This window comes from Electrophorus electricus, chromosome 12, assembly GCF_041902795.1.
Source record: "Electrophorus electricus isolate QZ-2024a chromosome 12, ASM4190279v1, whole genome shotgun sequence".
Classification (NCBI taxonomy): Eukaryota; Metazoa; Chordata; class Actinopteri; order Gymnotiformes; family Gymnotidae; genus Electrophorus; species Electrophorus electricus.
Window position 1 is genome coordinate 20,801,853 of NC_137508.1, and position 16,625 is coordinate 20,818,477.

Below are 16,625 nucleotides of genomic sequence, written 5' to 3' on the forward strand. Positions count from 1 at the left end.
TACCGAATATATAGATTTCAAAGAGTGAAAGGTTGCTTTCCCAGCGTGCCTATATAAATGTGTGTGTGCGTGTGAGTGTGTGTGCGTGTGAGTATGCGTGTATGTGAGTGTGTGTGTATGTGTGTGTGTGTGAGTGTGTGTGTATGTGTGGGTGTGTGGGTGTGTATGTGTGTGTGGGTGTGTATGTGTGTGTGTGTGCGTGGGTGTATGTGTGTGTATGTGTGCGTGGGTGTATGTGTGTGTATGTGTATGTTTGTGTGTGCGTGCGTGTGTGTGTGCGTGTGTGTGTGTGTGTGTGTGTGTGTGTAAATTATGGACAGCCTTCGGCTTTCTGCCACTATCTCTCGCTCACATCAGCATTGGTAGTGTACCCCACTCTTTACCCGTGTAGATATCAGTGTTTAGTCTCATTCTGTGTGTGTCACTCTCTCTCTCTCTCTCACACACACACACACACACACTCACAGTGCAGCTCCTGCTGCCCTTCAGATGTGTTTAACTTCTCTGGATTGATAAGCGGAAACGTGCCTGCAATGTCAGGATATAAATATCTGTTGACGTGAGCAAAGGCTTTTATCACTTAATAATTCCTTCTGCTTTAAATGACTTTTTCTGTCCCACCCCACTCCAATGAAACTTTTTCAATGTTCTCAGGAACGTTAATTCATTGAAATCTGGACATTTGTAGGGTGTTGTGGTCAGACTCATGTGTAAAGTCCTTTCAGGTTCCTTTAAAGTTCTGATAGTTGGTTCTCTTAGGTGGTCTGTTGAAATCTTTTGTTAGAGGAGTGTCATGTTCTTGCCTCTAAATTCAGTCCATGAATGGACAGAGACAGGGAGAGACAGGCAGAGAGACATGGAGAGAGACAGGCAGAGAGATATGGAGAGAGACAGGCAGAGAGACATGGAGAGAGACAGGCAGAGAGACATGGGGGCGAGAGAGAGAGACAGAGACAGGCAGAGAGGCAAGATTGAAAGATTGTATGAAACATTTTCTTTCCACTAGGAACACACACACACATATGTAAATTACTGCTTTTATTTGTTCTCCAGCATGGGTTTACAGGCTTCGATCTCAGGACCCCATCCCGAGGTTTTCCATGCGCTAACATATCTGGTCCTGCACGTCGATTGTTTATGAAGTCCCTCGTGAGCTGAGCAGGTATGTTAGAACAGGGCACACGCTGAACGATGTGGAATGCATGCTCTTCTTCAGACTGGGCTTGGCAAATACTGCTACTGTTATATCTCCAGTGTTGTCCATGGACTATTTTATTTTGAAAATAGTCAGAGGTGGGTGATGTTCTCTGGGGGGTATAAGCATCCAGGTTTGTAGTGAATTAAAAAGGCTGCAGTGCCCTTAGGTGGAGATTATTTTCAGGGATTATAATCATGAACTTCCTAAAATGAGAAGATTAGATAATCTGCAATGGGATTATCTAAAGAATGATATGGGTTTGATTGAGTAGGGGACTGTCAAGATTGATATGGGTGGTGACTCCATCTTGGTAAAATTGTACATTTCTGTTTCTGTTTTCTCACTATACTGACGTGTGCGTGTGTGTGTGTGTGTGTGTGTGTGTGTGTGGTTGCATGGATGGATGGATAGATGGAGGGATAGATAGAGAAATGGAAGGAAGAAAAATGCTGCAGATGAGTGTCAAAATGTCTAAGTGTCTAAAACCCCTCTCCTGCCTTGTTTCTGCTTGGGTTATGTTCGGTGACAGGGGCTTGCGTTGGTGTCGCTCAGCGACTGGGCTCGTGAAGGGAGCTCTGTGATTGGATACCACCTGGCCACCGTGTGACTCGCCCTGTATCTTACTGCTGCTGGTTGCTAGGGTAACGGAGGAAGGACTATTCCCAATAAAGTGTGAATCAGAAATGTTTCACTCTGTTCAGCAAGACAAATATATATGAGCAAGCAAAAGCTTTTTATGGTTGTCTTTGGACTTCATCGGCAGTAAGAACTCAAAATTTGACAGAAACAGAGGGAAACAAAAATATCAAAAGAGAACAGAGAAAGACAGAGGAAGAGAGAGACAGATATGAGTCTGGTTTTCCGTTTGTGTAACGGGTTAGGGCGGTACCCTCCAGACCTGCCAATCACATAACCTGATGCTCTTACAAGCCCCCCAACCCCCCCACCAGAGTTGATGTCTCTGGTATGACTCAGCTGTTCTCCTGACAGTGAAACAGCTCTGATTTTAATCCGCAGATGCAGTCTGTAATTTAATCTGAGCGTTAAACTGAGATCATAGTGCTCTGCCAAAGCTCTTCCAGTGTCTGCAGATGTTTGTGCGTGTTTGTGTGTAGGTGTTTGCTCTTCATTGTGCGGGTGTTGTTATGTAGTTTGCTTGAGATCTCAATAATGTCTGGAATGCGTTTGTTTCACACACACATACACAGATGACTGAGTGAAAAATTCATACAATTATGCAAAAAATGTAATTTAATTTTACTATTAGAAGCCCCAAACTTGGCCAGGTTCTTCAAACCTCACCTGCTCACTCTCTCCGCCCAACTGTACTGTTACAGTTTCACCAGTACCCCTGTTGTTCTAGCTGTGTGATGTATGATGCATGTATGATGAATTAGTAATGCAAACTTTCTGTTCTTCCTTTCAGAAGTTCTAGAAATCTGCTACATTTTTCGAGCTACATTCACCAAACTATCACGTTATTTATTTAAACTTCTTTTTAATAGCTTGTGCCTTTGGGACCGCTTGATATTTTTGTGCTGCGATAAATTGTCAAAGCCACGTAAAGTTTGTTCAGACCTTCTTTTTTTCAGTTCAAACATTTTTAACGCCTTTACATCTGTTGTTATAATTTTGTCAGGGGTTTGGCAGTGAGGTAACTAAATATGGCCATGTCAGTAAAGCTGGGCAGGACTGATGGTTTCTTACCAAGAAAGAGGGATAGAAAATGTAGGTCAGAGCTTTTTTTGGAAAGAGGGAGAAATGTGTGTGTGTGTGTGTGTGTGTGTGTGTGTGTGTGTGCAAGACAGCTTTCCCCATGCTGGAGTTATTAGCGGGAATGCTCGGTGGATTTTAAAGTACTAAGTGGTACAGCCGGCAGGAGAGTTGTACTGTGACACTATGTGGCTTCTGAGAAACACTACTTCAGTCTCCCAAGTGGGTTTACCTTAGTGCCTGTTAGGAAGATCTGAACTAGTTTAGTTGTGTACCTGCTCCTTGCTGGAAGCTAAATACAGTGCACACTTGTGGTTAAAATGTGTGTATGAGATCACTACAGTCAGATGAGCCTAATAAGTGTAAAAATGACACTGAAAACAGGAAACTAAACTTTGGTAAACGTATGGTGAACCATCTTACAATGATCTCAGTTCCAGTTCTTATCTTCTGTATGTAAATCACATGGCAAAATATCACTGTTGTCATGAAACTAAATTATGTACGTCATATAAATTATCTTTAAAATAATTTCTGTGTGTGTGTTTGTGTGTGTGTGTGTGTGTTTGTGTGTAAGGTCTTCTATAAGTTTCCTTTGAAAATTGAGCTGGAGAGAATAAATAAATATTTTTTCACTCTTCTTGTCACTTTCTCTCTTCCTCGCTTCTTCTCTCTCTCCACCTCCCCCTCCCTCTCTGTCATTCTCTGTCGGTCTCCCCCCGTCTTTCCCCTGCGGTCTCCCTCTCCCTCTCTCTCTCTCTCTCTCTCTCTCTCTCAAACACACATAAATGAAATGGAAGGATGGCGTATGTAGGTCATCCAGCAGTTGCTGTATTCTCCCCCTCAGACCTGCATATTTAATTGATTATATTAATAGATGAAAGAAGATTCTCCTCCTTCCTGTCTGTGCATGTGTGTGTGTGCATGTGTGTGTGTGTGTGTTGGGTGGGGGGGGTGTCAGTGGGAGTTCTATGAAAAGAGGATCATGGTGAGCTTATTCCTAACTTCATTAGGTGCAGACACACACACACACACACACACACACACTCACAAATCGCACAATTTATGGTGCCTCCGTGATCCGAGATTGTGGTTTTGTCAGTTGGCATTTCCAGTGTCTGCTCTGTTACACATGTTTGTAAGATCCCACCAGAGGTTCCCCAAGCTAAAAGTAAATTTACACGCAAAGGATTCATGGGTTGCTAATAATATTTCATTGAGCAACAAGACGCCATTTCAGGGTCAGTTCCGCAATATTTGCTACGCCCACTGCTAATTACCATAATTAGCCTTAATTAACCTTGAGAGGAACCAAGACTGGGGGGTGGGTTGGGGGGCTTGATGGCATCCTCCATTGGTCACCACAATGTCAACAATATTATCAATAAAGAACAAAATAGGTAATGAGAACAAATAATCAATACAAGTCTATTTCAGGTTCCTAGAAGTCCTAGTCTAGAGTGTATGTGTGTCCAAAACCCATCTGTCACAAGAACGTCTGCCCAGGGCGAAGGAGAAGTGGGTAGCTGAGTGGGAGAGGGTGATGGGCCACAGCAGGGGCATTAGGGGGTGGTAGGAGGAGCCAGAGCAGGGGGGCATTAGGGGGTGGTAGGAGGAGCCAGAGCAGGGGGGCATTAGGGGGTGGTAGGAGGAGCCAGAGTAGGGGGGCATTAGGTGGGTGATGGGAGGAACCACAGCAGCTGGGACACCTGGAATAGACGTACCTCAGCAAAAAAAGATGATACGTGATAGGCATATCCAAATACTAAAGTGTGTAATGTGCAAGGATAGACTTAATGATGTGCAGTATCTGAGAGAGGGCTTGTTTATTTATTTATTTGTTTTTTATTAACTGAAAAAACGTCGTTCTGTTGCTTACATATCCGTTGTCTCTGAAGTATTAACGTGAAATATTAAGTTCCCGGTATGAGTGGTCTTTCTGCTCGTGTATGGGATGATAATATTAGCCACCATTTTGTCCTAAACCATGTTTTGAACAGATACTAATATTTCTCATAGTGTTTTCTAATAACTTTGTAAAAGTGTGATTTTGTTGTAAATGAATGGTACATTTACGAGTGCATTCCACTGGATTATGCTGAGTCACTGCAGGGAAACCATGTGACGAGAACTTGCGGTATCTGAAAATCTCTGTCCGCTTACTGTTAACTAATGATGTCAGTTCTGCACGGTTCTGAGTTGTGATTTTGCACGAGCCTTCCAGCAGTTGAACTTATCAGCCCTTCTGCTGGTAAAAAACTTGTCATGAGTAAATGTGGCTAAAAGTCATTTGATTTGTTTGTTGCATTAATAAGGTTTATTAATGGTCCTCTGAGCTTAGAGAATTGTATTGGGTCTGTGCTCACAGTCGCAGACGTCAGTGGCTCTGCTCGTAGTTAGAGACTGCAACGTGTCTCTGCTCACTGAGTCTTTGGTCACAGTTACAAACTTCAAAGGATCTTTTCTCACAGATGGACTGCAACAATCTGGTTATAGTTACAAACAGTAATAAGTCTCTCCTCAAAGTTACAGACTGCACTGTTCGCATTTCCAAACTGCAGTGTGTCTTTGCTCACAGTTCCAGACTGCAGTGGGTCTTTGGTCACAGTTACAAACTACAACAGTGTGGTTATAGTTACAAACTGATGGGTCTCTGCTCACAGATACACACTGCAGTGTTCACAGTTCCAGACTGCAGTGGGTCTTTGGTCACAGTTCCAGACTGCAGTGGGTCTTTGGTCACAGTTCCAGACTGCAGTGGGTCTTTGGTCACAGTTCCAGACTGCAGTGGGTCTTTGCTCACAGTTCCAGACTGCAGTAGGTCTTTGGTCACAGTTCCAGACTGCAGTGGGTCTTTGCTCACAGTTCCAGACTGCAGTAGGTCTTTGGTCACAGTTCCAGACTGCAGTGGGTCTTTGCTCACAGTTCCAGACTGCAGTGGGTCTTTGGTCACAGTTCCAGACTGCAGTGGGTCTTTGCTCACAGTTCCAGACTGCAGTGGGTTTTTGCTCACAGTTCCAGACTGCAGTGGGTCTTTGCTCACAGTTCCAGACTGCAGTGGGTCTTTGGTCACAGTTCCAGACTGCAGTGGGTCTTTGGTCACAGTTCCAGACTGCAGTGGGTCTTTGGTCACAGTTCCAGACTGCATTGGGCCTCAGCTCGTAGTTGCAGACTGAATTCGAGACAGTGAGATAGACGTCTTTCTCTTCTACACGCACTCACAGGCAGATGAGACCATATGGGCCTGCAGAGTTTAATGGATGTGTATAAATAAATGATAAACAGTGAATGGCTGAGGAGACACACTGACATCTCTTTCCCACTACCTCGCTCTCCTTCCATATCACCCTCTCTCTCTCTCTCTCTCTCTCTCTCTCTCTCTTGCTCTCTTTATTTCTCTGACTCCCTTAATCTTGCACACATTCACATGAATCTTTAGGCCCTTGAGACACACACACACACACACACACACACACACATTTCCCCCAGAGACACCATTGCCTTTTTCTGTTATGTTAGCCTGTCTGTACATGCAGTATTTAGAATTTCATTTAAATATGTTTGTCGACTGGCTTCAGACTTCAGAGATTTTAAGAGAACGCATGCATGCACGCGCACACACACATACATACACACACACCCATAAAGGCAGTGTTTAACTGATTTACATGAAAAGCAGAATAATGATGGCACGCACACACATACACAGCCCTTAGTTCACATCTCATTTGACTCTGCTTACATGCTATGGCCTTCTCTTCAACTTTGAGTGGCTTTGCAGGACAGCAAGACACATCATATCCAAACAATCAAGATGCAGGAACCTCACTCACACACACACACACTGCCTGTCTTTGGACTTGTTTGATTCATTAGAAGGCAATGACTGGCTTGCATTTATTCCAGAAGCGTTTAGGTCTACAGGGACACTGATGTCTCAAAAATGAGGCTAGACCTAGAATGACTCAGCGCGCTCTCTCTCTCTCTCTCTCTCCCTCCCTCCCTCTCTCTCTCGTTTGTTTCTCGTTCTCTCTCTTTTTTTCCTCCAACACACACTTTCTTTCTTCTCTTTTACACACTTTCTAGTTCTCTCTCTTTCTCTCTCTCACACACTCACATACTTGGATATGTCCAAAATAGAAAATGAATTCAGTTTCTAAAATAAGTTCCAAATATGAATTTCATGTTCGTGTGTGTGTGTGTGTGTGTGTGTGTGTGTGTGTGTGTGTGTGTGTAAAAGGAGAGAGATAGCTAAGTTCTCCATGACTCCATGACTAAGAATGTTTCTGGGTTCGATCCCAGCTGATCCTTGGCACCAGTGTTACCCCACCCGAGCAGCTCCGCGGAGACCCGTGCAAATAAATGTGGGTCAGCTCTCACGGGTACTTAGGGACTCAGGCACTTGGAAAAGGACACACACAAACACACACGCTCATACGGTAAACATGAAGTAAAAATGACCGGTTTGATTGCTTAGTAATTACATCCATTTAAACCGAAATACACACTCTTAGTCAAACACGTGTGCACCCACACACACACACAGCAATAGTCCCATGCGCACACATGGCTGTGTATTGCTATGGTGACAGCAGGAGTTAATGGTTTGCTGTGTGGGGTTGTTGGGGAGGGAGGTGGAGGAGCCATAAATGATGTGTGTTTTGTTGCGGATCTTTTACTCCAGCAACTAACCATCGCTCATTCTCTGTAACGCACAGCAGCTCGGCACATCCTCAGCATCAAATTACAAACTATACGCGCTTGCCAGTGCTCCATTCAGGACATTACGTGACTACCATGGATAGTACAAAAATAAATAAATAACATGTTCACAAAATGAAATGAGGCCTTTTTGACTCGTATTCAGTTCTGTTAATTCAGTTCAGTGAGCTTTACTGGCATAGCTTTGTGTAACTGCAGAACTGTCAAGGAATCACTGAAATGATGAACGCAGTTAGTAAAGGACAGAAGAGGAGTCATCCTCAGTTACAGAAAGATCTACATAACCGCACATAAGAGACTACACAACCCCATATAAGAGACTACACAACCCCATATAAGAGACTACACAACCCCATATAAGAGACTACATAACCCCATATAAGAGACTACATAACCCCATATAAGAGACTACACAACCCCATATAAGAGACTACACAACCACATATAAGAGACTACACAACCCCATATAAGAGACTACACAACCACATATAAGAGACTACACAACCCCATATAAGAGACTACACAACCACATATAAGAGACTACACAACCCCATATAAGAGACTACACAACCACATATAAGAGACTACACAACCCCATATAAGAGACTACACAACCCCATATAAGAGATTATACAATCACATATAAGAGACTACATAACCACATATAAGAGATTATACAATCACATAAGAGACTACATAACCACATATAAGAGATTATACAACCCCATATAAGAGACTACATAACCCCATATAAGAGACTACACAACCCCATATAAGAGACTACACAACCCCATATAAGAGACTACACAACCACATATAAGAGACTACACACACTTTCTTTAGTAGTGTTAATGGTGTGGTGCAATACACTGGGAGGAAGCAGCAGGGAGCCAACTAGGAGGGCATGAACAACACTAAATAAATGTATGCGGAAGTCTCCATGTCTCACATACACACATGCTCATATACACAAAGAGGCTCTAGTTCTGAGTGCTGGTAATGGGCGATGATTGAATTTGGAGAGTATGTGAGATCTCGTGAGGCGTGTGATCAGATGAAAGGAATGAGTGTGAACCTCTCACCTCTCCCAGATGCTGAGTGGGTCAGGTTGCCAGATCCACAGACATAGAAAGAGCAGGTTTGGGTTGCCAATTGCTCATCTTAGTACACAAATGATAATAGTCCCCCATTACTGGAGGCCCAGAACAGTTCCTGAGGGTGTCTCTTTTTGCATGAACGTGTGCCTACATACGTGTACACATGTGTTTACTGATTGCCAGGAAACAGCAGTTGTAATTGCATGTCCTTTGTCTCTGTTTGTGCTCGTGTGAGCGAGGGAGAGAGACCAGCTGCTGATCTCTCTGCATCAGTAACGCCGGCTGAAATAATCCCTTTGTACTGATGGGTGAAGAGACAGAGTGTGTGCGCACACGTGCATGTGTAACCTATTGTCCTCTGTTCTTGCTCTGTTGGTGGTTCTGGTCCAATAGCTGGACATAAAAGCAGCATTTATACCAATATTTCCAGCTGACAGCCTACTAAGTATTCCGGACAGGAATCTGGACAGGAGGTACCTGACAGGGCCGGATAATGCAGATTGTTCACTAATGGCTTTGACTCGCTGACGTGGTTCGCTGGAGTGGATTTGTGGAGTAAGGAGTCAATGTTTGGATTGATCATATTAGTTTTGGAAGCTGGATGCCTTTGTACAGGCTGCTGTTGAAAATGGTTTGGAGTCTTCATTGCTGTGGTCAGGGTTAGCATTAGACAAATGTTAATCTGCCCACAGAGGATAATGGAGTGTGTGTGTGTGTGTGTGTGTGTGTGTGTGTGTGTGTGTGTGTGTGTGTGTGTGAGTGCGTGTGTGAGTGAGAGAGAGAGAGAGAGAGAGAGAAAGAGGAAGGGGTCTGAACAATGGCAATCTCTGACTACATTGTATAGCCACCTTTCAGTAATCTCTCTCTCTCTCTCTCTCTCTCTCTCTCTCTCTCTCTCTCTCTCTCTCTCTCGCTCTGTCTCACCTCCTCTCTAAGTCTCTCTGTTTCTCTCACACACATAAGCACCTTCCCTGCCTCCTGACACACACACACAGACTCACATGCATGCACGTACACATTATGTGTAAAATGCATAATGACATATTATTCACAAAGCCCAAATGTAGCTCCATACATGGTCATCACTAACACCTTGACCACACACTGTCCAGAATATCCTTCTGGAATGTCAACAGTAGTATTCCACGAGTCAATGATAGATGATAATGATGCATTAACTCTACCATTCAACATCTCAATGAAATGCACAACTTAGTCCATTTCTGCCTTGTCCAAAGCAGAAACAACAATAACAAATGAATCCTGTATTTCCTACCTTACATAGGTTTCTTACTTGCCTTATTGATTTAGTGATTTGTACAGAATCTAAGGATCTAACTTTTACACCTGCAGTTGTGCTTCCACAGTCTTTGAGCCACCTCAGGCCCTCTAGTCTAAGGCCCCCCGAAGCCCCTGCAAGTCAGAGGCCCCTGGGCACTGTCCTCATTGGTCTGGTAGGTGACCCACCCCTGCCCTGACCTCAAAAGTTCTCAGGGACTCTCTCCTGCCAGCTGCTGCCGTTCAGATGCATTTTATGCCATGTATTTGTTTCCACTGTATGTGCTGGCTCGAGTTTGGGATTATCTTTCCACTGTATGTGCTGGCTCGAGTTTGGGATTAGCTTTCCAGAAGCCAAAAAAGGTCTCCGACCAGTAAAACCCTTACTGACCTCAGCGAAACAGCTCTGTCATACATAAATGGTAAAATGTTGCACATAAATGCATTAAGAAAATGCACACACTCAATTTTGTGGAGATATGTGCAGAGCAAGAATCTCGCCCACCTTCCCACTGGCACTGTGTGTCTCTGCTGAGGAGCACGAAGAAGGAATTCCTCAATGACAACAATAACAATTCTGGTGGATTTCAGCCCATATCATTCACTTCCAAGAACTGATCCTGCTGGAAGTGTAACTGAAATCGGAAATGCCACACTGTGCTCAGTGGAAAGAAGAAGGCAGAGGTCGTGTCAGAGTGCCAGACCGGCTGCACAAGCCTGAAATTAGCAGGATGGCACTGAAATCGCCCTTCAGGAGGAACTGCTTGTTCCAAGAGCAGGTCCCGTCCCACGAACACAATAACCTGCAGGAAGAAGCCGAGAAGTGGGATTCAGTGATCCACCTCTCCACTTAAACACAAATTACATGACTCCCTTTCTCTCGCTTTTCTTTCTCTCTCTTTCATGTCTCGTCTGTGCCTGCCATTCTCTCGTCTATGTCTCCCATTCTCTCGTAGCTTCCAGCTTCTTTAACAACCAGTTTGGAAACAGGAGTTTGGGCTATATCCACCTCCATCTCCAACACCTTACTCGCTTCACCCAAAGTACCCCACCCCACCCCCACTCACCAAAAGCATCACTCCTCCAAGATCCTTCTCTTACCTTGTTTCTCATCTTTGATTCCCTGAGGCAGAAGCTCACTGTGTGTACAAGACATGAATTGGGCAGTGACTCTGTGTGTGTGTGTGTGTGTGTGTGTGTGTGTGTGTGTGTGTGTTGTTGAGATATGACTTCAGCTTCTATTGGCTGGATCGCAGTGTTTTTGATGGAGCTTGTTATGTACAGTTTGTTTCTAGGGGAGCACGTTCTCTTCTCTGGATGAAGTCCACTTAGCCCTCTAACTGCAGTTTAGCATGTCCTGTTAGCTTTTATTTTAGGAGTTTCTCTCCTCCTATACAGTTCTGTGGAATTCTCTAGGCAATTCTTCTGTAGGCAAAAGAGCTCAGATGTGAAGAGCTCACAAATGGTGGCCTGTTGGGCCTTCTGCCTGGTACCATTCGCAGCCTGCACCTGGCTGCTACCAGGCTTTGGGTCAGTGAGATGCTTCGCCCCCTCGCCCCACCCCTCTCCAAACAGACAGGAAGGAGGAGGAGCCTCCTGGGTGTGACCTGGCATTCCAGTGCCGTGAGCTCTGGCTAAGCATGAGCTCAGTTTACTTAACAAATGACTCATTTGATTACTGACACCACTGCAATGAGACACAAAATGTTTACAAATGACATGTTATGTTTCAGCAGCGTTTACGATAAACATGTGGTAAATATAAATACGTCTATCAGTAATGGCACCGATCTCACTCAGCCACACCCCCTCCCCTCCCAGGCTCTGCAGTCTTACTCTGAAGAAGCTTGTGGTGTTGAGGGAGTTGGACAAAGAGCTCATCTCTGTGGTCATCGCTGTCAAAATCCAGGTAGGCAGACCATGAAATTCATCCATTCATCCAAAGTTCTAGCATACCTGACAGTGAGGAGGGGTGAATTCTTTTTACACCAGTTAAATAACGTCACTTGCCGTAAAGAAAACGCTCTTCACTGTTGGAGGTGGGGTGGTCGTGGAAGGTCCATGATCATGTCCACGCTGTGACCCAGTTTTGGTGTTGTCTGTGATGAGACGTTTAGCCCAGGCCAGTGCGTTCGGTCTGAGCTGACAAAGAGGCATGCCTGTGGCTCACACCACCTCTGTGCCCTCAGGGCTCCAAGCGGATCTTGCGATCCCATGAGATCGTGCTGCCCCCTTCTGGTGTGGTGGAGACTGACTTGGCTCTCACTTTCTCTCTACAGGTAAGCTCGGCAGGAGGGGGAGAGTGTAGAGGGCACAAGAAACCAATACGCAAATACACAAATACAGAAATGCATGCACACCGATACTTTAATATAGAAATGCAGATACACAACGATGCAAATATAGAAAGATATTGACAAACACACCAGTGTAGAAATACATACACACCAACACACTAATATAGAATCACATATACACAGCAACACAATAATATGGAAACACATACACATCTTAGTACACAAATGATAATAGTCCCCCATTACTGGAGGCCCAGAACAGTTCCTGAGGGTGTCTCTCTTTTAAACACAGATAAACGACACTGATTATCTTAGATCCCAGTACAGACTTATGAGGATATAAAGGCAAGACTCAAATTAACAGGTGTGTGTGTGTGTGTGTGTGTGTGTGTGTGTGTGTGTGTAGTACCCCCACTTCTTGAAGAGAGAGGGGAATAAGCTACAGATTCTTTTACAGAGGAGGAAGCGCTATAAGAACCGCACCATTCTGGGCTACAAGACCCTTGCAGCTGGCTCAGTCGACATGGCAGAGGTGCTCCACATACCACGACGATACATTTCCCAGAATTCCCACTCTTTCCCATACTCTCAGAGCTCAGATAGAATACAGTGTTAGCATGTACGCTGCAGTGAGAGCGTGTGCCGTCTGTATGCGTGTGTATGTGTGTTTGAGTCTGTGTTTGCATGTGTGTGTGCACGTGTGTGCACATATATGTGTGTGTGTGTGTGTGTGTGTGTGTGTAGGTTCTGCAACACCCAGCAGAAGGAGGGCAAGTGTTGGCTCTCTGCAGCCACCAGAAGGAGCTTCTGGGGAAGGTTGCTGAGATCTGGATCTACTCTCTCTCCAGCCAGCCCATTGACCATGAAGAAGCAGCCATACTGGGCCAGAAAATCAAATGCTCCGGTACCACACACACACACACACACACACAATAACAAGAGCTTTGACCTCGATCACCAGCCCTGCACATACATCTCCAATCTGCCACACACCCATGTGCCAGTCAGCTTCTACACATTAATATGTCAGCAATGTCGCCGTTGTTTTGTAATGGGTCGTTATTGCCCACGCTTGTCCGTAGGGTGGTTACGGTGTCACGGCCTCGCGGTTATGCATCAAACTGCATGATTAGACGGTTACCCCACAGTTGTGTTTTTCGGACTGCTGATCGCACTTCCACCGATTACAGCCTACCTGTTCATTTTTCTATATTCAGTTTCCTTAACCATTGATTATCCTTCATTTTGTGTAATGTGACTCGCCAAACTGTAGGCTGGAGTTTGCTTCTGGACTCCTAAATCATGCCGGGGAAGCTCTGTTTTCCCGTGCCAGGAGCGCAGAATGCACTGGAATAAATCCTGGCTCTGTAATTTGCTACTGCTGTAAGCCCGGTACAGCTGTAAACGCGCTAGTGCTTTATACACTACCCACAGTTGTGGCTTTGGGTAATCCAGTGACGCACTTCAGTAGTCTAGTTAAGAAAAATACAGTACAGCTGTAAAAATGCCACTGCTATAAACATGGTACTAATGCTGTTAATACAGCACTGCTGTAAACATGGTACTTTGCTACCATTTTGCTGCCTCTTCTAGCATGTTCATAACTTTATCATACATGATGACTATTACATGCACAGAAAAGCAATGATGCCCATAACTAAATGAAACAGCTGGCTGTCTGTTTTTGGCCTAGAGTTGGTGAGGTTAGCTCTTTGGCAAAACAAATCTGCAAATCTGTAGTGTGGTCAGCGCCTCTTCTGGCACGCACTGTAATGTTATTACGGCAGCGTGAGGTATTTTAAGTAAGCTTAGACCAAATATTTCATGCGTCACTGATAGGCCACTTCATAGTGACTCCTGCCATAATTTGAAAAATGTATGTAAAATATTAGGAAAATAAAACAATTCAGACTAGTTTGTTTAATAATAATAATATTAATAATAATAAACAGATAGATTTTTTGTCACAATATCTGAGATGACTGTAGGTTCTAATCCATTAAGAGATTTATATACCAGTAAAAGAATTTCAACATCAATTCTAAATCAGACAGGCAGCCACTGTAATGAAGCTAAAAGGTGTTATACGTTCTCTTTTTGTTGTGCGTGTTAACTCGTGTAATATTGTGTGTGAGTGTGATTTAAAAGTAATTGTGGGGCTTAAAATGTTTTGATTTTGGGGCTAAATTTACTAACTTATTAAAAATGTTTGTTTTTTCTGCTTCATTTAAAATTTAGAAAATTTGTTAATTAATTACAAGTATTAGTATTGCTCCAGGTAATGACACTGGACAAACAATTTGTTATAATGGACAAACAAGTTGTTAAGTTATTTAGAAAATGTATATCATGCTTCCTCTACAGAAATATATAATTGTATATCATCATAAGCATTAGTGATGCTTTTTTTGACTCTGAGATCATCTTTATCTTTAGCAATGCTGTTTCATCTGATGCCTTACTGCTATTTTTCATTTATCTGTGCAAAGACTACTTTTCTAGTATTTTACTTACTAATGAAATTGGTCTAAATGACCAAAAACTGATAACTCTAGATTGTGTTTCTTTGATAGGCACTTGACCACAGCAAACTTGGGAGCATCCGGAAAAGTGCTTGTTTCTAAGGAATAGTATATAATATCTAAAACTAAAAATAAAGCTAAAAATAAAATGGCTAACATTTGTTTTTTAAAAATTAGGTTGGAATTGGATCTAAAATAAATGTCAGAACTTCAGGTCTTGAGTATATCAAGCTTCAATGAATATCATTGAATATCATTGAAAAATAGTACAAAAGATTCAAATTGTGTTTGTTTGGAGTGGGATTTAAAAGAAGGTTTATAGATAAAAATTAAAGATATGGGTTGTTACTATTTTCATTTATTATCTTTGAAAAATAATAATAAATAATAATTATTATTGATAATAAATAACAATATATTATTAATTTTGGTTTTCTCCAGACCCTTTAAGCCTTATGACAGTTCCTTTTGGGTTCTTGCAGCTGCTTGGTTCCATAGTATTTTTTTTCCCTTTTCTGGTGCAAATAAGTCTAGAATTGAACTCATCTTTGAGTTCAACATGTCAACCATGCCATGCACAGTTACGTTTTCAAGGAAAAGATGTATATTGTTAAAACATTCATGAAATTATTCGAGGTTAATGCATTAAAATACAGTTTCTTTTTACCATTCAGATTATTTTTATTTGTATTAATTAATATCGTAAAAAATAAAATAAAATACAGATATATACATAACAAGGTCTAGTGTATGTCCTTGGTTATGGGTGGGATAATATGCAAGTTAAAATGGAATGTATAAAATCCAAGGATTTTCTGTCTAATGCATTATCAATATAGAAATTAAAATGATCACTAAGAGAAATCTTTTCTTGGTAAGTAGCACAAATAGATCATAGTTCAAAGAATGCAGGCATGAAGGAGAGTGTGTTTTGGTGGATGGTGTACCATCAACATCAGTACTGGCTCTTGACCTTTAAAGAGCTACATATTCGAAAGATGGAAAAATACTGGCAGGTATAGTTTTGCAGCTAAAAGAGTCATTAAAAACAGCTGCTAATCCACCCACTTTTTCACATGGTGTGGTATAAGTTGTAGTTCTGTAGGGCAGTTTCAATTAGGGAGGATGTTCTTTTTGGTCATAGTTCTAAGGATTAAAAGGATCTGTCTGATAATGTCCTCTTTCTGTACTCAAACACTTTGATTCAACATTAATATTAATCAAGTTGGACATTGTTCTACCTTTAAAGTTTAAAGCAACAGTTCTATATAAGCGGAATGCACGCAGGCAGAGAAGAGTAACACTCTTTTTTGGTAGTATTTACAACCTCTTTTTGTGTCATATTTGATTTAAAACACCTTGGAAAAAATCAGCAAGCCACTGCCACTTGGATTGCGTACATCTCTGCTGGAAAATGTGTATCTTTCCCAAAAATCATCCCGGATATCTATAAAACCCATACTGTGACTGTTGCACCAGTTTTTTTAACCAACAGTGCAGTGCAAACAGTCTGCTAAAAATCTCACACCCTCTTCTACGTTGGCCGAGACCCTGAAACGACCATTTCTATGTTGCGTAGCAGTGTGGTAAAACATTCCTTCAGCACTTCATTCTGACGAATGTAAGTTTCTCCTACAAGGCCAACTGTTCCGATGCCCTTTGTTTTTACGAAGAGCAACAGGGACATGTCTGGTGACAAGAATAAGTGTTATGTGAGCATGCGACACTTGACGCGATCCGTCTTACACATGGAGGACTTACACAAATGCTGCTTTTACTGGTGTCACTCCCAGCCAGT

The 16,625-nt window shown here is 42.8% G+C and overlaps 1 protein-coding gene across 5 annotated transcripts in view; it reads left to right on the forward strand.

The window, feature by feature from the left end:
* pacs2 (phosphofurin acidic cluster sorting protein 2) overlaps positions 1-16,625 on the forward strand; it is a 35,828-nt gene that overhangs the window by 7,655 nt on the left and 11,548 nt on the right. For 4 of the 5 annotated variants that reach the window (XM_081724837.1, XM_035531855.2, XM_035531856.2 and 1 more), the window contains exons 2-5: positions 11,830-11,917; positions 12,198-12,287; positions 12,712-12,837; positions 13,050-13,209. In XM_081724837.1, the coding sequence (XP_081580963.1) occupies positions 11,830-11,917; positions 12,198-12,287; positions 12,712-12,837; positions 13,050-13,209 (464 nt within the window). The remainder of the gene's footprint in view (positions 1-11,829; positions 11,918-12,197; positions 12,288-12,711; positions 12,838-13,049; positions 13,210-16,625) is intronic. The other variant, XM_081724836.1, reaches the window with a different exon arrangement.